Source organism: Calypte anna, chromosome 7, assembly GCF_003957555.1.
Source record: "Calypte anna isolate BGI_N300 chromosome 7, bCalAnn1_v1.p, whole genome shotgun sequence".
Classification (NCBI taxonomy): Eukaryota; Metazoa; Chordata; class Aves; order Apodiformes; family Trochilidae; genus Calypte; species Calypte anna.
This window is the reverse complement of record NC_044253.1, coordinates 24,290,333-24,311,707: the sequence shown is the minus strand read 5'-3', so window position 1 is coordinate 24,311,707 and position 21,375 is coordinate 24,290,333. Positions and strand designations below refer to the sequence as shown.

The 21,375-nt window shown below is 35.2% G+C and overlaps 1 protein-coding gene across 1 annotated transcript in view; it reads left to right on the top strand.

Annotated features, from left to right (window-relative positions):
* Positions 1 to 20,627, top strand: part of CWC22 (CWC22 spliceosome associated protein homolog) — a 29,081-nt gene extending 8,454 nt beyond the window's left edge. The window contains exons 13-20 of the mRNA XM_030454673.1: positions 1,110 to 1,191; positions 2,370 to 2,430; positions 13,827 to 13,904; positions 14,980 to 15,132; positions 16,040 to 16,167; positions 17,110 to 17,211; positions 17,314 to 17,504; positions 19,791 to 20,627. Of these exons, the coding sequence (XP_030310533.1) occupies positions 1,110 to 1,191; positions 2,370 to 2,430; positions 13,827 to 13,904; positions 14,980 to 15,132; positions 16,040 to 16,167; positions 17,110 to 17,211; positions 17,314 to 17,504; positions 19,791 to 20,377 (1,382 nt within the window). The 3' untranslated portion in view covers positions 20,378 to 20,627. The remainder of the gene's footprint in view (positions 1 to 1,109; positions 1,192 to 2,369; positions 2,431 to 13,826; positions 13,905 to 14,979; positions 15,133 to 16,039; positions 16,168 to 17,109; positions 17,212 to 17,313; positions 17,505 to 19,790) is intronic.
* Positions 20,628 to 21,375: the final 748 nt, after the last annotated feature.

The following is a 21,375-nucleotide window of genomic DNA, read 5'->3' as shown; positions in this document are numbered from 1 at the left end:
AATTTTCAAAGGCATCTTAAAATATTCTCAGATCTAAGTATTTACTAGCAAATAGTAAAGAAGTAATGGTCTAAAAGGAAGCATTCAGCACAGAGAGAAAATGAAAACGAGCTTTGCCTGATTGTTCTTGACCATATCAGTTTCATGTGAGGAATGCATTGCTGAACATGAGACACTAAAAATAATATGAAAATGCTTCCTTAAAACCCAGTAAATAAAACCTCTCTGGACACTTCCTAGTGCTCTAGCATAGATTTAAGTCACTTTCAAAATCAGCACTGTATTTACATCCTCTTCATTTCACTTATTAGTTCATTTTGGCCCCCTTTCTTGATCTTTAGTGGAAGCAGTCAGTGTTTACACATTTTCAAATAATGTATTTGATTCCCAGTTAAAAACACAGATGGATAAGCCCAAAAGAAATATTTGTGCAGACTGTGAAAAAATTGAAAAGCCAGACAAGTCCTGTTCTTGTAGAATACCAGCAATGGATTCACCAGTTTGCTGGAGTAGCTCACAGAAGAGCTTCCAGGCTCATGAAAAATGTGAGAATTCACATAAGTTTTCATTGTTTGTGCTATTACTAAATTTTAAAAGGATGAAGGAATAGAAATTACCTCAAAAGTGAAGGTGTTGTCAGAATGGTTGTGGTTGCTTCTTCTACATTTTCTCCAGGACAGAGTAGAATGCTGTACCATAGACCCTACACCTGAAATAAGCTAATAACTTCCTGTTAAAATCAAAGAGGCTACATATAGCATTGTATAGTTAAATTATTTAGAAAATAACTTCCCAATAGTATAGAAAAAATGTGTTAAATGCAGCGACTGAAGTGGCTAAGTCATGTGAAAGGCCTTAAAAAGGAAGTATCTCCCTAAACTTTATCCCTGAATATTTATGTATTAGTTACAGATGAGGCAAATAGCAATTTTTCTTTTCCTTCTCTGTAAAAATGAGCAAATTCCTAAACCTGCTAAACAGTCCTTAATATTTCTGGAAAAAAAACCCACAAAGCGTGCTACAGACTTAGTAAATAGAGCTGTTTTAAGAGATTACCTATGTCTGTGTTAATATTTTGCTTTTTACTAAACTACGTTTTTCTTTCCCAGGTCAGAAAGTTACTGTCCACGACAAAACAGAAATTAACCTGGTCTCCTTCCGTCGCACAATTTATCTTGCTATTCAGTCAAGGTAAATATAATAGAGTTTGTACTCCTGGGAGTGTAATTCTTTTGAAATGGGGGAACTGGAGTTCTTTTAAAATTCTTCAGTATGCAATTTAAACCAAAACCAAACAAACAAACAAAAGGAGAGAAGTGTTCTGTGTGGAGCCTGAACTAATCATGTAGAGCAGCCTGTTGACAAATGGTCATTCTAGGGGAACTCAAGTTAAAAGTCAAGAGCCTCCAGGTTATAGAATCTCTTCACTTCGGAGAGCAAGGAGTTCTGCAGTGTGATACTCTGTAGGCCTGTTGTCATCTGCATGATTTGAAAGATAAGTACACTGATAACAGTCCTGAAATGTACATTTTTTGTATTGATCTTGAGAATGAAATACCCTTGCAGTACATGGCACAAATAATCAAAACATGGTATTTTGTGTTGCCCAGATGAAAGGAGAGACTGACCTGGTGCATGCCACTTAATTCCAGCGTTAAAAGTAGGCATGGCCCACAGTATTCTGTAGATCTGAATCTGCCTGAGGAGTAGATAATGTAGTTGTAGTATTTGATTAGATATATGAATTAATACCATACTGAGATATATGTATGAAAAGCTTATATACTTCTCAGAGTCAACCTTTCAATGCCTTCTTGCCATACTTAAGTTTGTTCATGAGATGCTTACTGGTAGCTAAAGGCTTTCAGTATGCAAAAACAGGAGTGCAAAGAGGACAGTGACAGTGTGGTTTACACTGCTTTTGGACCTTAGGTACAGTGATTCATTGTTTTTCAGGATGTGCAAAATGAGCTCACATTTGTTTTATTCACTTTCATAAGATGATGTAATAATAATAATGATGCCAGTGATCTTGTTTTCAGATAGTCTGCAAATGTAATGACTTTGGCTTAATTTTCAGACATAAACTCATGAAATGCAAAATACTTATTAAAAAACACAACAACAAAAAAACCCCAAACAAAAGAAATAGTTTTCTGAATGCTTATTTTAAAACAGGTGATGTTTCAGCACCAACAATCCATATAATTCTGAAATGTTTTTAGCATAGTGTGTATTCTATAGATAATAAATAATTCTGAAATGTTTTTAGCATAGTGTGTATTCTATAGATAATAAATAATTCTGAAATGTTTTTAGCATAGTGTGTATTCTATAGATAATAAGATGTGATTTTTCTATTATTGCAGCTTAGACTTCGAAGAGTGTGCTCACAAATTGTTGAAAATGGACTTTCCTGAAAGCCAGACCGTAAGCTTTGCTTCTTACAATTTTTTGTTATGAACATTATTAAGAAACAGAACTATTACAGTATCTGGAATCTTTATTCTTGTCCTGGGACCTAGTTTGTGTAGTAAGCAGATGAACAAGAATGATTCCTTATAGTGTTCATTCCTCAAAATGGGTCTTACAACCCTTAGAGGAAACAGGCTGATGTGTATTTCATAAAGGTATTTGTCTTAGGCAATTATTCCTTTCTGTCAAGCAGTTCAAATGTTTTCTCGTAGCCTGCTTGAAAAGGTTTGTTGGCTGGGCTGTTGAAACACTTATCCTGTGACAAAAATACTGTAATACAGCAGCCATTCTTACAACTAAACCTCTGAAAAAAATCCTATTTGAAGTTTGTATTTGCAGGCAGTTGCAGCCTTTATCAATGGGTCTTGAAATTTAGCAAAGTACTAAAAGGAATGTTTTGTTTTGTTGCTTTCATAGTCCTCTTTGAATAATAGTGTGTTGAATTAAAGCAGTTTGTAGGTATGATTGCTTTGTTAGAGTCTTGGAGATCATCAGACAAAATCTGTTTTGTCTTCAGACAGTGTGCAACGTCGATACAATCTGTATGTTTTCAAGCTAGGAAACTGCTCTACATTTGATGCTAGTAGAATGTAAATACCCATCAAATTATATCTACAGGTTTTCAGTCTGTAAGCTATCCTCCTAAGAGTTGGACTTGAGAGAGCTGTTAATTATCTAGTGATCAGAAATCAGCTTGCCTATTTTTTGAGTTCTTTTACTGCCTTGTTACTAAGAATTGAAATCGTTGTTGTAATTTTTTTTTATCGTGTATTTTTTGTATTGAATTCTTTAATTATGTGCATGAAATGCAATACTAAGCATGCACAGCATTATGATTCTTGATGAAGCATAACCTGAGGAATTCTTAAGAGGAAAATTTTCCAGCAAATCAATTCGGCTTAAAGAAGAGAGAACAATCTGGAATATACCTGCTAGATCATACAACAGAGATGAAACTCATTTTATTAGATAACTTCTACTCAATCATTTTCATATTACATCGTTCTGCGGAGGGCTTTATTTCAGCCTCAGAGTTTAGAAACCTCATATTTCCCCTGTCAATCAGAATTTAAAAATTGAATGACGATGAATGTTACTGTATGCAGTAGTGAAGGTGCAGATGTGTTTGGTTTTTCCCTGCCATTCTGAGATTTAAGAAAGTATGGATGAATTTCACATATATGGAACTGCTTTGTATCAATTAAATGTCATGCTAAGAAAGTTAGAGAACTGTAGCTTTGTGGCCAGCAGCACTGTAACCACTGTCTCCTTATATAATAAGTAATTGGAAGAGATGAAGTATGATATCCCACCAGCTGCCTAGTTGAATTTTTAAATATCATTGTGTTGCCTACACACCTTATTGAAGAGACTCTTTCCTATAGCTTTATGCTTTGGAAAAGTGTGTAAACTTCAATAGGCATCACAGGTTTTAATATTAAAATTTATAGCATTCTTTGAAAACTACTACGTTTAGATTAATAGGAATTTATGCAGTTGAATATTGCAGTTTGTGGTACTTAGATAATTTTTTTTGGTTAGCACACCGCACTATTAAAAAAATATTGGTGATGCAGTTATGATTCAGCTGTAATAGATACAAATTAAATGGTTTTAAAAGACATGCAGAAGTGTTATTTTTGGCATTTTGTGTGTGTGCACACAAGTTTGTATCTATGTAAAGAATCTAAAGACATACAAATTAGTATGAACCTATGTTTCAGTACTAGTTGTCAGAATTATGACAATTCAAGGTTCAAAACTGCTCTAAAGCTTAATCATCTTTCAACATGAGAGTTATCTTTATGCTGGCTTCTTTTTTCACTAATAAACATCATTACTTTTCCCCTTACCTTAACCAAAGGTGTGAAAACTTTATTTTGCTCATTGTATTAGACTTACAGCTCCTAAGGTGTGATTATGGGGCTGAAAAGAAAGACAAGGTTTCCCAATCAGTGGGAGAGCAGAAGGAACAAACTGACAAAATTATTCAAGGATTTACAGGGCTGAAATCTGTCCACATGGATAAAAAACTGAATACATTCAGCAGAAAATTTCTGCCAGTTTCTAAACAAGGAAAATCATCTATTGTTGTTTCACATTAATATTTTCTGATTAAAGCCTTTAGTGGATTGTTTTCCACTGCCTTCATCATCAAAACAAATCATGGGATTATTTTCTTATTCATAAAGTACTTTTTTCCATGTACTTTATTGAAAGCTTTAGCAAGCTATATTGCAGGATGATATGTCTTTATTTATAATTTCTTTGCACCTTATGATTCAAAGATTTAAGCAGTCTTAAGAAACTCCTGAAATGTTTGCTGAACTCTTACTTGAATCTTCAAAGTTAATTTATGTGATTGGAAGCTGCAATTTAGATCAAGTGTAGGAGAGGTGATAATGGTTGTTTCTTACAGTGATGACCCTGTAGATAAGAGATCATGCTCCGTGCCAGCTCCTACTGAGAATGGCTGTTATGATGAGAAGCATGTACTAGAGTGTTTGACTGAAGTATCATTTAGTTCATTTTCTATTCCTTAAAAAATCTGATGAAGCTTAAAATTCTCATTGCAAGATATTTGGTTCAAAGTAAATGTAATTTTACAATAACTTCATGTTTTCTTCCTGAAAGGCTTTAATAACATCAGCTTGCTTTAATTCTGTCATTAAGACTTCTCCACGGGTATTGAGTAGTGAATTGTCATGTAAATACAACCTGAAATCTTAAAGTAATCAGATTTTAGACAGGTAGACCTAACATGAACAACAGTTTTGAGACTACTGTAGTTATAATGACTTTTTTTGCAGATTAACTTTTCTCAATCTTTATCTACGGAGATTTTTGGCATGATTTAGCAGGGCTCAGTTCAGGAATATATTTAGCATTTTTTATCAGTGGTTGAATTATCAGATTACCATGTCACATTAACTGCTGTGCAACCCAAGTGTTTGTATGCTTAATACCAGTAATGGATCTGTCGAACAGCTTTGACTCACAGTAAGAGGATTAAGGTTCAAGTGGTTCATCTAAGGAGCAGAGCAACCTAATACTGCTTTTTGGCATTGCAGTTTAGTACTGGCTGCTGAGAGGAATGTTGGCAGGCAGGTTAGGGGTCTTTTGGCTTTTTTTTTTTTTTTTTAATTTACTGGCTTAATGTTGTTGTGTTCTGACTTGAGATGAAGTAATGTTTCATTTTGCCTTGAGCTGAAGTGCTGCTTTTTCAGAAGTGAATGATTCTGTTAAACAGAAACATCCATCTTCCATTTCCACTATGATTTACATGCCATTAATTTTTAGGCTTCAGCCTTTATTTTTTTTCCACATGCTTTTTTTGGTGTGAAAAGTTTACCTGCATACAATGTACTATTTTTCTTTCTCTAGGGAACAACTTTTCTTTACGCAGTTTTCTAGGTTAACAAGCTCAGGTTTTGTTTCTAGCTTTCCAGTTTTTCTTTTTTCCTTGACTGTTTTTTGCATTTATTTTTTTTTTTTGCTCCATGATTCTGTACCTCTTCTTGTACCTGGACCTTGTCTTTGAACTGTCCTGATTACAGTTGATCTGTTTCTCACTCTTTTTAATCATTTTTCACATGACTCCAGCGTTTTCAATGTTGTCTTCTTATTCTTTAGTAATTTAAAAATTAAATCTTTTAAAATATTTAACTTTCTTCTGTATTTTGTTGATCTCTGATAGATGTGAGCAATGTGCTTTCTTGTTTCTCTTGTTTTTGTAACCTTTCAGGTTTCTTCTGTCTGTATCCTCTCTTGGCAATTCATTGTTACCTTAAGGGTGCAAAAGTGTTACCCCTCTGTAGTTTTACATTGCCTGTTTAATATAAATGGAGAGAAGCCATTTCGAAACTTCTTGCCACAAATTTTCTTCCTCATGCTTTTGCACGCTGTCTTCCATATTAAAATTTTTAGGATCCCCCATGTGTAATGCTTCGGATCTTCTCTTGTTCTTGTTCTCTTGTTCTACCACTGTGTTTCTTTAAAAAAAAACCAACAAAAAAAAAAGCCTTGTAATTTTTCTCATTTCTCTCTTGACTTTTTTTTTCTGAAACTTTTACTAAAAGCCTGTTCAAGTTAATTTTGGGTTTTTTTCCTATTAGTTTCTTACAAACATACTAAATGGTAGTGTTGTGTTCCTGCTTCTATTTCCCCCCCACACGCACTTTGTTTCTGAATTTGTATCCAGCTATGAAAACTTTGAAAATTTTTACTTCTTTACCTCTTGTGCTGACCCATCCCATCCACTTGAGGAGCAGGTTCCAAGTGGACTGTTGCCAAACTCATGTGCCACTGTTTACTTCATTTCAGATCAGTGAATGTGGTCACTGATTCATATGAGGACAATCGTGTGCATCTCCTGTGCACTCCTGTGACTCCTACAGAGTCCCTGTGCACTGGGACTCTGTAGTTCCCTCAAACTCTTCTATGTGGATTCTTAAGATTTAACATAGGGTTTTATTGTGGTTTTCTTATTTTTATATGTTTTAACTCAAATAATCAGAATTGAATTCTCTTGTGTTTCTGGAAAGGAAATTTAATGTAAAAGGAAATTCAAATAGCTGAAATTCTTCTTTTTCACCACAAATGTAATAGGAGATGGTGTGCTTTTATTGGTATTGTTTGCATTCAGTTGAAGTCTGCAGATCAAAAGTTGAGAAGTGTATTGAAATATTTTTTACACCTGTGAGAAGCTGTTCTCAACAAGCCTTACAGTTGCTTCTTTGGGCATATATTCAGTCTTGGAAGAGCATAATATATACATAATTTTAAAAGCACTGTTATTATCTGTGCTAAAGCTGCATGAGTCCTGTGCACTACGAAAGAGGAAAATCAAATAAATGTAAAATGTAGTTACATTATCACCAGTTGGTCTCACTTATGACCTATGTAGAAGGCAAACAAGCTAGACTAAAATGTCAGAAATAGGCTTTTTACTTTATGCTTTTTCTCAACAGATTTTTGTTGTCTCTGTTCTTGGAGGAGTACGCTTCAGTTTCTAGTTTTTTTTTAGTTGAAGGATCCTCACATATATTTATATAGTTAGGAATGACAGCTACTTAACTAGGAAACTGCTCCTTCTTTAGGAAAACCTTTGAGCAAAATAGTTCTTTTTTTATTATTATTTTTTTTAAGATTCTACTGCCTATAGAATACTAAATTTTAGGGGGTTCTAGCATCATTCAAGCTGAGAGCAGAAAGGGAGATGTCTTACCTTTCCCAGTCTCCCACAAGGGGTGGGGACAACCAGCCAAGAAAAGAACCAGTCACACATTGTTCTTGCTCTTTGAAATGTTCCTGAACAGATGGGCTTTTAGTGTTTGGTGTTTTTTTTTTCCTTTTTTTTCATTGTGACAAGAACTAAACTTGCTTACAGCAGTGCTTGGAACTTTGTGAAATTAGAGCCTCTTCTGTAAGAATATCTGACTCTCAGAGCAGTTATCCCAGATAAAAGTAGTGGATCACAGGATATTATTTTTAACTTGGAAAACTTTCTGTGGGCACAGCCTTCTTAAAGGATTCATGCATTTGACACATTTACATTTTTACAGGATGGTGTCACAGTTGCTCAAAACAGTCCTAGTTTGAGGAGTGGAGGTGTCAGTAGCTCTCCTGTGCTATTTATGCATCAAGTCTTGAACGTAACAGAAGTACTTATTTTGACTTGACATTCAGTGTGAACATAGCCCAGGGGGCTGGTACAGAGAATGATGTTCTAAAGCTGATAATTGTGTTCTGATCAAGTTGATGATTTCTTAGATTCATTGCTTTCCTTTGTTATTGTAGGACATGGCAACTGCTAAGTTTGGCAACTGCATGATGATTATCTCACAGACTTGCTACTTACTGCCTGTAAAAGGTGGTCATCCTCAGGCAGATTTCCTGTCTTTTGAAGCAGGACTTTTTGTGGGCCTGAGATGTTGAATCAATCTGAATTTTCATAATTTATCAACTAAAAAAAAAGTACATAGCAGTAACTCTGACATAGAGGTTAAAAGTATGTTTAACTGGAGTTCTGTTAATAAACATCTTTATTTCCCTGCTTCTTCAGTTGTAAATGTCTGGTAGTATAAGTCTAATGACATAATTTGCTGAACTATGCACTGTTTTAGCCTGGATTATCATAGCATTTAGTTCAAATTTTTCATTAAATTTAACTGTACTTCTCTTCAAATACCTCAGCTTACATCTGCAAGTTCCCTTAAAATCAGAATGATTTTTTTTCTCAAACTACTCATCTGAGCATCAGCCCAGCTGAAGGTATTATTTTTCCAGATTTTTAGTATGATAAATAATATCTCTGGGTGACCTGTATGATCCTGGATATATTTTTGGCTGCCCATCAGTTTACAAGTTGTTTGTTTGGTACATAAGTACCAAACAGGTACAGATACAGGTTAGCTTAAATGGCATGCACATTATATCTTTAAAATTGCAATAATAGATTTGATTCCAGAAATGTGTAGATCAGTAGTTGATTAGAAATCTCAGGTCTGTTCCTCGAGTCTCCAAAAGGTGTTGACAAAAAAAAAAATTATTGATGTTATCAATAGTCTTCAGGTTGGTGTGGATTTGCACTCCCACTGGAAATTTGATTTTGATATAAAACATTTAAGACTCATTTTCAGCTGTCTTGAGTGCTTAAAGCTTAACTGACTTACTGGAAAATAAGTTGCATGTGCTTTATAAAATGTGGCAGTTTATATTTATATAAAATCCAATATGTATAAAATAAAGTTTTCTAAAATTCCATATCATTGTGACATTAAAGATACTAATGAGGTGAAAATAACCACACTCATTATATAACTGGGAAGCTCATTGCCTTTTCTCTGTGTCTTGTGGTCTGTGTTCTTGTCTGCAAAATGAAGGTATAGAAGACATACAGAATTATCCTATATTTGTGTGCTATGCATAACAGATGGTAGCTCTAATTCTGACTAAGCTTTGATCTTGCAACCATCTATGCATGTGTTTAACCTAAGGAAATGGAATTGCTCAGATTACTTCAGTGACATCACCTAATTTTAGGTTTCCCATGTGTACCCTTCAGGTGGAAGGGAAGCAGATACTGGGAGGCTTTAATGTATTATTTCACCAGACTCTCTCGTGCATGTTGCAGAATTCTAACAGCATGAATAAAAATGTAGCTATCCTTATATCCAGGTAATAATTTCTGTGTGAAATACTGTAAGTCTGATTTGTGCAAGATTTTTGATAACAGTATCCAGCTTTGAGTATATGTTGCTCTAAACATAAAGCAACCTGCTGTAAAAATTGGTAAATAAAGGGGCAATAAAAGTTCAGAAAGACCATTAGGTTTCCAAACGTAGGACAGACTTGTAGACAGTATTGCAGCTGCTAACAGGACTGCATTTATTTTGCCAGGGGGCCACCTGCTACTGAAGCATCTTCCCTGGCTTTGCCAGCCTTGGCTCTGAGTAATAATTGGAATAAGGGAAGAGAGAGGAGAGATGGTGGGAAAAATAAGCATGTGACAGTTACACACATTAAAAGCAGTAGAGAAAAGTTTTAATGTAGTAAGCAGAGGCAAAATACACTTCAGCTCTAAGAGATAAAAGGAAAAATGTCACATCTGTAAAAGCAGTGCAGATTATAGAATGCAAGACACTAATTTCACATTATTGCAATTTCATACTGATTTAAACCAATCTGTGTTCTATACTAGTTACTGTAGTTCCTTGTATGATTGTAGAAACCAAGTGCTAATTTTATATTTTAGGAAGCTACATCAGGTTACATGGTCAGGATGTCTCACAGTTGTCTGAGCTTGTGTATGCAATGATGGAACAGAGCTGTGGCTCTGGCAAGGGAGGGAGGTGGAAATTGCATCACTTCCAGCTAGGGAAGGGGAAGGACACTGCCTCTTGAAGGCAGTCTGTGGGGAGCTCCAAAATTGCAGTGAAATGCAAATTTTAAAAGAAATAGCAAAAAAAATAAATAAAAGGGAATAAGAAATGGGAAAAAATTGTGCTAACTGACAAGGAACCCATGATCATAGCAGTTTAAGGAGGACATTGAGGTGCTGGAGAGGGTGCAGAGAAGGGCAGCTCAGCTGATGAGGGGTCTGGAGAACAGGTCTCACAAGGACAGGCTGAGAGAACTGGGGCTGTTTTGCTTGGAAGAGAGGAGGCTGAGGGGAGACCTCGTTGTCTACAACTGCCTGAAAGAGGCTGTAGTAAAACAGATGTTGGCCTTTTTTCCCTGGTGATCAGTAATAGGATGGGAAGTAATGGGGTCAAGCTCTGCCAGGGGAGGTTCAGGTTGAATATTAAAAAAAATTTCTTCACCGGAAGAGTGGTTAAACATTGGAACAGGCTGCCCAGGGAGGTGGTGGAGGCACCATCCCTGCAGGTGTTCAAAAGGCAAGTAGATGAAGTGCTGCTGTGGATAGTTTAGTGCTTAGGGGTTGTAGGGTGGACAGCTGGACTTGATGATTTTAGAGGTCTTTTCCAACCTCGATGATCCTAGGATCAGAAGGGAGGGAGAAAGCTGAGTTGCTTTAGCTATTTTATCTTCAGTGAACATAGCCTTTGTGTGAAGTTGAGAGAGTGGGCAGGATGCGCTTGCTTTTTAAAATGGTAAAAGCTGGGGGTAAAAAAAGTCCAATTTTGCTGTCTTTTCCTGGTTTACCATTCAGCAATTTTAAATGTATGGTGATACTTGCCATGTTAGATTGATCCACAGTCCATTTAAACCATTTTCCTATTTGGACATGCTTAGGGAATGCTTAGGGAGAACTGTAAGAAATGTAATATATTTCTCCTGTCTTAGTAATTTTGGGGAGTACCATTTTTTTCCATGGTACAATAATGAATTAAAGATCTTTGCAAAAGATCATTCACTGTCTGTATGGGATGTCAGATTTTTTCAAAGCATTTCACTTCACGATTGAATAGCTAAGCAGACTTTCTTAACTAAACTGGATAGTCACTTGTTGTGCATTGTATGAAAGCTGTTGAACCAAAAATGTATGTAAATTGCCTGTAAAATTGGGAAACAAATATACTGCATAATTATTTCTTTATTGCATAAAGGAAGTGATGGACTTGAAAAACTCTTCTTGCCATAAATATCGCCAAATCGTTATCATTGGGTGTACAGAAATGAGTTAACTAAACTTTAATGCTATAAAGGAAGCTAGAATTGCCATGTGAACTTGTCAGATCTCTCAAAAACTAATTAAATACTTTTAAAGTTTGTTCATTTTTAATCTAAAAGACTCCTAGACCTAACCTCAAATTATTTTGATAACACTAGCAAGAGTGTCTTTGTGGGCAAATCCATTTTCATGCATGTGGTTATTCAAATACTCTCCTAGAAATAATTGTAATATTTAATTAAAATGTTAAAATATTTAATTACTATAAACCACAGGGGATACCGGTATTGTAATTGCATTTAAATGAGGAAGAAAAGTTTTTCAAGTCCTGCTGACATTATTAGCAGTGGCATCAGCACTTTACCCTTTTTATTGTTTAAAAATTTATTAACTGCATCATTACAGTAAAACCATAATGTAAGATGTTAGTATGCATTTTAATTCATCACACTAACCCAGGAATGCCCTTAAAAACACAAGTAAGTTTGTTTGATACATTCTTGCCTCATTTTTCGGGGAGGGACAATTTTTTTTCTTGTTCAGCATGGGTGGCTTTTTATTTGCTTTGAGTTTTTGTGATGTACAAAATGCTTCTTTTCTGAATACATTCTTGGAAGGATTGCACAGGTGGGGGAGAGGATGAAATCTGTCACATGGTACAGGAAACTAGTGTTAAAAGAGGACAAAGTATGTGAAATTATCCAGTATTTTATTGGGTATGTTATTATTCATTTAAAGATAAATTAAACTAATGGTGACAAATACATGACTGACAGCCAGAAACCTATTTGGGAATGTCATAAACTGGTTTATTCTACAGTGTTGGTATTATGAAAAAAGAATAATAAAAAAATATTTATGGGAGGGGAAACTGCAATCCTGTTTAAGTGCTGTCTATTTCATTGCTCTTGCTTTATATAAAAATGCTTTTTGCTTCACTTGTGTTAATGTTTCAAAATGTGCCTTAAACCAGCTCATAGCACTGTTATAATCTGCAACTTACATAATAGGTCAGAGGAATAAGTTTGTTTTTAAAGCTGTGTGTGTTTCCATGCTTAGATCACTGCTCTCAGCCCACGAAGGGCTGAGATGTTAGAGACAAAGCAGATCCCACCCAAGGGTGTTTCACTCTGGTTCTTGGTTTGGTGTGAAAGACTAGGAGGGAGATAGTTTCCAGAGGGTGATCCACTGAGGTTGTGATTGTACTGAGGAACAAGGAGGAAAGGAGCCAGACAGCCTGCATTCCAAAGAGGGGGGCTGACTGTTCTGGGTCGTTGGTATCAGTTGAAGGAGAGCATCTTCAGTGGGACTTCCACTGTGCTTAATGTTCATCGCCACCGTGGAAGTGGTAAAAAATGGAAGTCGTGGTGGTGGTGGGTGATGCACATAAGTATTAGGAGGGTAACTTATCTACCTAGGCTTCCTCTGCTTCTTCCTAGCCAAGAAGGAAAGATGCTTTCTTAATGATTCAGAACTTGAGTGTAAAACTGCTTCTTTAGAAAAGTTCCTCTCTCTCTCTTGGTTACGAAGTCTAGGCATATTGGCCTTGCAGGGCTGATTTTACTCTTTCTGGATGTCACCTTCAGGCCTTTCTGATGAAGCAATTGTAGTGAAACACTGCCTTCTGGCTGTTTATGGTAAGCAGAGCTTGTTGGGAAGATTATGGCTGAATAATTCAAGATACGGTTATATACTTACAAGATACGGTTATACTTATCTACAGATACTGTTGATTTTAGAAATATGCTGCTAAGCGTGCACGATCTATTTCAGTTTCCAAGTGGGTTGTCTGTAAGCCATTTTAACTTTTGAAAGCTCTGAAGAATCTTCAGTTTCCTATAAATGTGGGGATTTGTGCTATTAAAAACAAAAAAGACAACAGCCTTTTAATCTTGTAGCTCTTTTTTCCACTTTGTGTAAGTTGGCTTGTGTGTTAGTCTTGACTTTTTTTGGTTTGTGTTAGTTCAGAAATTTTAGGTTGAGTAGAAGAAGGAATATGAATGGCCAATGTTAATATTTTTGCCCCAGATACATGAAGAAGTTGAAACATGAATCCAGAGAACTACTGATGTTGCCAGTGAAGTTTTATGTAAATGCTCTTTTTCCAAAGCTTGTATCCATGCAAAGTTTTCTTCAATAGTTTGGTGTTTAGTAATGATGGGGGGTTTGCTGCTACAGAGAATTTACCTAAACAAATTTTTTTTTCTTAAATCAGAAAGAACTCTGCAATATGATACTTGACTGCTGTGCTCAGCAACGAACATATGAGAAATTCTTTGGGTTACTGGCAGGGGTGAGTTCTTTTTTTAGATTTTACAATTTATGGTAGATAATTGGGTTTACTCTTTTTTTTTTTTTGTGTATCAAACTTAAGTTTTAATGGATTAATAAAACTAATTGTCTCTATCATTCTAAAAATGGTTATATTAGTAGACTGATTATATTAATGGGTTGCTTTAATGTTTTGCTTGTCAGAAATGCCATGAATACAGAACAGGAACTCATTTTCTGTTTATAGTGTTGCTTTTTCTTCTTCCCTTTTCTCTCATTATGGTAGAACATAAAGTCAATGGCAGAGGGATGGTGCTAGAAGTGGTGAATGTATTACCAGTTACTGGGAGACTGTTCTCTTTTACCACTTTATCCAAAACTGCTTAGTAGGTTTTATGTAGAGTGCAAGACTGAATTCTTACTGTTTCAGGGTTGTGGGTGGGGTTTTTATGTTTGTTTTTCGGAGAAGAGCTGGCTTTATGCTTTTGTATAACTAGTTGCTAATTTAGTTGCTGGTATACTTTATGTTTATCTATGATATTGGCAGATCTGTTAGTTGAGATAAAATGTGTCTTCTCGAGGGAGCAAGTTATGGTTAAAGAGAGAAGGGTTTTTCCATTTGCATTTTTAATCTGGTATCTGAGAAAATACTTCTACTGACAGTCAGTTACAAAGCACTTAAACATGACTCTACATCTTTAGTAGAATGTAAGCATTGATTTTGTTCTTTTACATGTTTAATTCCAAAATGCCTAACTTCTGTCTGCTGTCTCATTCAGAGATGTCATGTAAAAAAATTACATTTGATGAGGTTACATCAGGTGAAAATACTGGATGTGTGGAACTAAAACCAATTTCTGGATAATTTGATGTAATTCAGCATTGATAATTACACTTTGCAATGCAGATGAGTTTCTTATTCTGACAAACTGCTAAAAACGATTAAATGTATCAATTTGAAGGTATTTTCTTCTTCTTCAAGGGTTATTTAAAAGGAAAATGTACCAGTAAATATTTGCATTATTCACTTACATGTAGGTTATTTGCATGTGTAATGTTTTGTTTAATAATGTGTAAATTGTACGATGTTGTCTCAGCGTTTCTGCATGTTAAAAAAAGAATATATGGAATCCTTTGAAGCTATTTTCAAAGAACAATATGATACCATTCACCGTTTGGAAACAAACAAGCTGAGGAATGTTGCCAAAATGTTTGCTCATCTACTGTACACCGATTCAATTCCCTGGAGTGTAAGTAAAAAAGAATATTGACCTAGATTTATTTTTCAATAGTTAATCTCCAGTATGTAGGAATAATCTATAATACATTAGTTTTAGTATTTATTCTGCAATTTGGTACTACTTGCATTCATAGCAAACTGGATTATTTTAATTATCTTCTCAGACAGTACTGAACTACTTCCTTCATGACCTCTTTTTGCCTTCTGCACATCATCACCTTACCTTACCCATTCTTAAGTAGAGATTTAAGCAGCTATTTTATAGACCTCAGCTGGAACTGGTTGCTTAAAATGTACTTTTTTTAAAAATTCTGAGCATTTAATCAGCAGAACTGTCTCTAAAAGCCAAGCCTAAAGCAAACCTTTTAAAATAATAGTGATAGAAATGTTTTAATTTAATATATAAAGATAAGAAATTTTAAAATACTGCCATTTTGTGATTGAAGTACTATGTAAATAAAAGCAATCTTGCATTCTCAGAGTAATATAACATTAAAATTTAAGCAGTAAATATCAATGCAACTTCCCTTTTCATAGTGTTAATGTTTCACAGCCTAGTCTAATTGTCATTCTTCAGGCACATGCATGTCAATCCAAATATTTCACCTCTTCAGAAATTAAGTCCTCAATCTGTAACTTCCCAGAAGTTCACACACCCTGGTTTTCTTTTATGAGCTTTCCTGGATAAAGTAAATCCATAAAGAATTATTAACATAAATGTGATCAGAAACCGCTACCGGGTGGTAGGGAAGAATTCTGGAGGGAGAAAATCTTGACTAGGAGTTACAGGACTTACAATCTTAACAGAAAAACAAAATAAAATCCCAGTGTTTTTAAGTACTTCAGAAAGATGAAAGATTGAAGATAAATAAAAGAATGTATGTTTCAGTTAAAGATGTTTTTCTAAATATTTTCAGGTCCTTGAATGTATAATACTGAGTGAAGAAACTACTACATCTTCCAGTAGAATTTTTGTCAAAATATTCTTCCAGGAACTCAGTGAATATATGGGCCTTCCTAATCTAAATGCAAGACTAAAAGATGTGTAAGTTGAAATTCTTATTTTCCAAACTGTGAATTTAATTACAGGTTAGAGATGAAAAAGATGTAGATAAGAGCTTTTATTTCCAAGTTCAACTGAACTGCAGTTATGCAGTTGCAGTACTTCAAGAATAATTTCATTTATCGATTTAGTTATTGCCAAGAGTCCTGAGGGCTGTGTTGCCATCCATTTGGGTTCAAATATGTGCCTGTCCATTTGCAAGATGTATCATATTTATTCCCAATGGTATTTCAGCTTGTATAAGAATTTTCCAAGTGCAAGTGCTTTTTTATATATTGTCAGTTCTATAGCCATGTAATAAATGTTACTATGTCTTTTTTCTGACAAAACTTTAAAAAATGCACATATCCTAGAAAAACTGCTAGTAATGATTTAGTTGCTTTTCCTGAAGTATAAAACACATTTTTTAATCCTGTGTGTGATTTAATGCATTGCATTCTCAGTGTTTCATTTGTTTGAGCTATTTCCTATACATTGGGGTAAGCTGTTCTGGGTACGATGAAGAATTTAGTAGATGCTTTTGCTGATGTAAACTTAAATTATAGTTATGCTGAAATCCCAAAAAGGGCCCTGAGTACCTAGATATTTGAACTTTTTGGTCAATGAGTATTACCCTTTGCTGTCATGAGCTACTGCAATTTCACAAGTCTCAGGGCTTCACAAAATCAGGCTTTCTTTTTTCATAATCTGGGAGTATGTATGCAATTCTTCAGTGAGTGAAGAAGTTTGCTTTCACCAAAGAAGTTTTTAAATCCCATTTTGATCAAATAGGTCACAGATAGAAACAATGAAAGTATTGAAAAATCTATGAAGAGAAAACTCTTTCTGTCACAGGAAGGTCCATACAGTTCCTGCGCTTGTTAATGTCAGTGAGAATTAGTGCTAAATTGATGTGGTGTTAAATGTAGACGGTTGTTTTTTCAGAACACTGCAGCCTTTCTTTGAGGGATTATTGCCTCGGGATAACCCCAGAAACACTCGCTTTGCCATCAATTTCTTCACTTCTATTGGCCTTGGAGGACTAACGTGAGGAAAACTTTTCTGATTTGATACTTGCTTTCTTTTGCTCCCTTCCCATCCCCCAGTAAAAATAATTAAGATAATTAAAATCCTTTTTTTGTTAATTAGGGATGAATTACGGGAGCATCTTAAAAATGCACCAAAGATGATAATGACACAGAAACAAGATGTTGAGTCATCTGATTCCTCTTCATCTTCAGAGACCGACTCTTCCTCTGATTCTGATAGTAGCAGTAGTAGCTCAGAGTCATCCAGCAGCAGTGACTCCTCATCTAGCAGTGGCAGCAGCAGTGACACAGGTACTTAAACATTATTTACTTATCTTTCTTTTTTACTATACACCTATTTATTTCTATTTCTATGTATATTTTGAGGAAAAACTGCAGTGTTAGTTTCCCTGCATTAAAAAATATATTTTTTTAATTTACAAGTATTTTAAATTTACAAATTCTAAATTACTAAATATTATTCAAGGAAATTTATTTTAAAACTTTAAAAATCTGAGTTCCATTTTTAGAAACTTAAGTACCTGAGGAACATTGTTTTGCAGGTTACTTTTTTACTCAGCCTGCTAACCTGTAGTACAGTACAATCACTTCAGTTTAGTGGAGGATGGAGGGATTAGAGTCATTCCCTATTAATATCTCTGTAGGATGCTTACTGGTGAACCACAGATGAGAATGTCTACAACATTTTTTTTCTTGACTTGATTGAGAGAGCTTTGTACTACTTGTGTCGTTCCCTGGAAATATGTGACAAATGACGTTGTTCAGTTCTAGCAACATGTTTAGGTTTTTTTCCTCCTTCTGAGTTTTCTTTTTAATTCCCCTTCCTCTGGAAGAGTTTGGTGATAAAGTGACAGTTTTTGTCTGTAGAGAAATCTTTAGTTAGCTTTTGCTGACAGCTTAGTGTTTTGTAATTGTATACATTATAATTAGTGTTTGCCATCTTATACAAAACTGCTGATGCAGAACCTGCATTTTGACATTAAGTGTCATAAATATTGCTTAATCTATAAAGTACATGCAAGTATGGATTAGTGTGTTCATCTCCCCCATGGTATAGAATGTGAGCAGATGATAACACAGCATGACTTTCTGTAGTTCAGAAGCTTGCTGATTCAAAGTTAATTTGATTTATTACATGCCTTTGAACTGAAAATGTTGATTAATAAAATAAAAGCAGTGTGAACTGCTTGTGCTTTTGAAATGCATTTCTGTTCTCCACTGCAGTCTCGCTGTACGAACTCCAATTTGTTTGTCACCACATTAATGACGACAAAACACTAGAGGTGGGTGCAGTCAAACAGGGTCAGAGAAGGTGTTAGTTCAGCAAACAGCCAGATGGCTCCTGCATGGACAGCTGCAGCTCTGCTGATCTGCTTGATAGGGACCAGAGAAGGAAGTCCTTAGTGACAAGCCAACTGAATCTGCAGTCTGCTAGTATAAACCATTTTTTTTTTCTAAGTGTAAGGTCTTTCCTTTTACTGCATGACCTTTCTCCACATGAGAACACACTTGGGTTTTTATATCTTTGGAGCCTCATTTCGCTTCATTTCTGGTTCTTGTATATTTAGATACAGTAGTCAGAACACTGGAAATAACTCTATTCTTTAGTAATAAACCTGGCTGAGGTCCATTAGTGGTTATAACTCCAAGTCTTCCTTTGTTTACAGCTTTTTAAATTTTTAAAATAACTTGGTGGAGGTGAAAGGCATTTTTCAGAGGAATGTGCTACAGTGTTTCAGTGTTTTAACAGTGCAATATAGAAGAGAAAATAGATAAAGTGCTGATTAGAAATTGAGAATACAGCTAAATTAATGATTACTGTCTTACTGACAGTTGATGTGTGGAACTTCACCAGCTAGCTTAGCTCAGCACTGCTCTGGAGAGTTCATTCCAAACAAAACCTGTCCAGCAGAGGACAAAATTTTGACAGTTGTCAAAGCAGCTTGTTCCTTTTTATTTACTTTCTCGGGTCTTTTTCAGCATTCTGATGGATATAAAATAACACAGAAAACAGTGTAAGAAACTTAGTGTGCTAAAATCTATTTGAATTGATCCTCCATCACATTTTATCAGAATGTCTGGAAGGCTTAGCTCAGACATGAGACTTGCTGGCTGCTGGAGAGCTCAGATCTATCATGTCCTGTTAAATCAGGTTTTGGCTGTGGTACTTTCAAAAAGAATTCAGAAATTATTAACTGATGTGATACTGTAGTTCATACAGTAAGGTGTATTGGCCATCCTGAATGGCTCTTACTGATAAAAAATGTTCAGTGAAATCTAGAGGTTCCTTTTAATGAGCTAACAGGAAGAATCAGGCCCCTTCCACCGAGATGGGCAGCAGTGTGTATTTAGAATACAGGTTAGGTTTGTCAGAGTGTTTTGATGTATGACTTCACAGTTTGTAGGCATGACCAGAGGGATAGAAGCCCTTCTGATGGAGACTCAGGAGTGTAGCTCAATAATTTAAAACTTTGTTTTTCTGACAAAAAATACCTCTAGAACTTTCCATGTAGTTTAACAAGTTAAGCATAATAAATGAAAATGCATCCTTATTCCTATAATTTGTTATAATTTCAGATGTTTCTAAAGCCAAAAGAAGGAGATTGCAGAAGAAAAATAGAGAATCTGATAAAGTATCTAGGAAAAAGCAAGAAAGGAGAAGGAAATCATTTGAAAAGAAGGTGAGAAGGAGGCAGCAAGAGGACAGAAGTGATACAGAGAGCAAATCGGAAAGAAATCACCGAAATGCAAGAGAATCACACAGGAGAGATGATGCATCAAAATATCATCATAGAGATGAGTCCAATGACAGAGATGGTTACCATAGTGGGAAAGATAGGAACCATGAAAGAAATAAGGATCTAGAAAATAAACACAGTAACTTAAAACCAAAGAAAGCAGAGAGAAGAGCTTCTTTTTCTGATGATGAAAATTACAGACACTGGAGCAAAGATAATGGACATCGCAGTAGAAAAAGAGAGAGATCAAAATCTGTGGAGAGGGCCCATAATCACTCAAGTCCAAGAGAGAAGGAACAAGAAGACAGATACAGAAATGGTTCAGAGAAGCACCGTGAGAAGAGCAGCCGGCACTCTGAGCAGTACAGAGAGTCCAGAAAGAACGAGGACAGGCGGAGGGAGAGCTCCCCACACAGACGAAAATAACACCTGGCCAGAGATGGAAATCAACGTGCATTTCTGAGCTGTTAAAACTGTATTTTAAAGTCTAGTACTGAACTTTCTCTAAAAGAAAAAGATTTTGTACAAAGTGATAGTTTGCATTTGTAAATTTTATCAAACTTTTTCAAATTTTCAGTATCACTTTTTTATAACTAGCGTTGAGCCTTTCTGTTAAATTGTCCCTTGGGAAAGAAGCAGCTGTTTATTTTGTGAATAAAACCATTTAGATCTCAGCCAAATGGGTGGTTTTGTCACTTTGTTTCAAGTATTTGTAATTGTTAGTTTGTAGTCTAAAAAACCCAAACATTGCTTTTATTACTTAGTTAACAGATATTTAGGCCAGGATGAGAAATGTAACATTTTCAAATTACAATGTGAATGTTACATGAGAAGGCTTTATAAAAATTTTCAAGCGTCAGCATGAGTGCTTCAGGCGGTGTCTCTCAACATCACAAACATGAAAGTGAGTTTGACCAAAATTTTCAGGAAATGCTTCAGTTGATTTTTTTTTTTCCCTTCACACGTTAAAAATTGGAAAAGCAATATTGCTGTTTTAAATGTCACATTTGAAAGTGTGTCAACTTGTTCTGTTACTTTTCACAGTGTTTTTTAATATTGTAACATCCTGAGGTAGTTAGACTTGTGATCTTAGAGACAGGAAGAAGAAAGTCAGGGATTTATTTTCCAACCATGAATTTGATTTTGAAAACATAGGCTTCAATTCTAGCCCTACAAATGAAGTGTTTAATCAAGCATCTTTACCGGTGTGCTTGTGTGTATATATATATATATGTGCCTATATATACATATAAAAAGAAATCAAAATAGGTGTTTCAAGTCTTTTTAGATGTTTTGAGCTACACGACTTGAAGTACTCAAGTTTATTGGAAGCCAAGTTTGCCAAAAAATATTTGGGCTGCTGCAGCAGTTTATATTACACATTTTCCTACCTGAAGTCATTTGAAGCACCTAGGTCAGCTTTC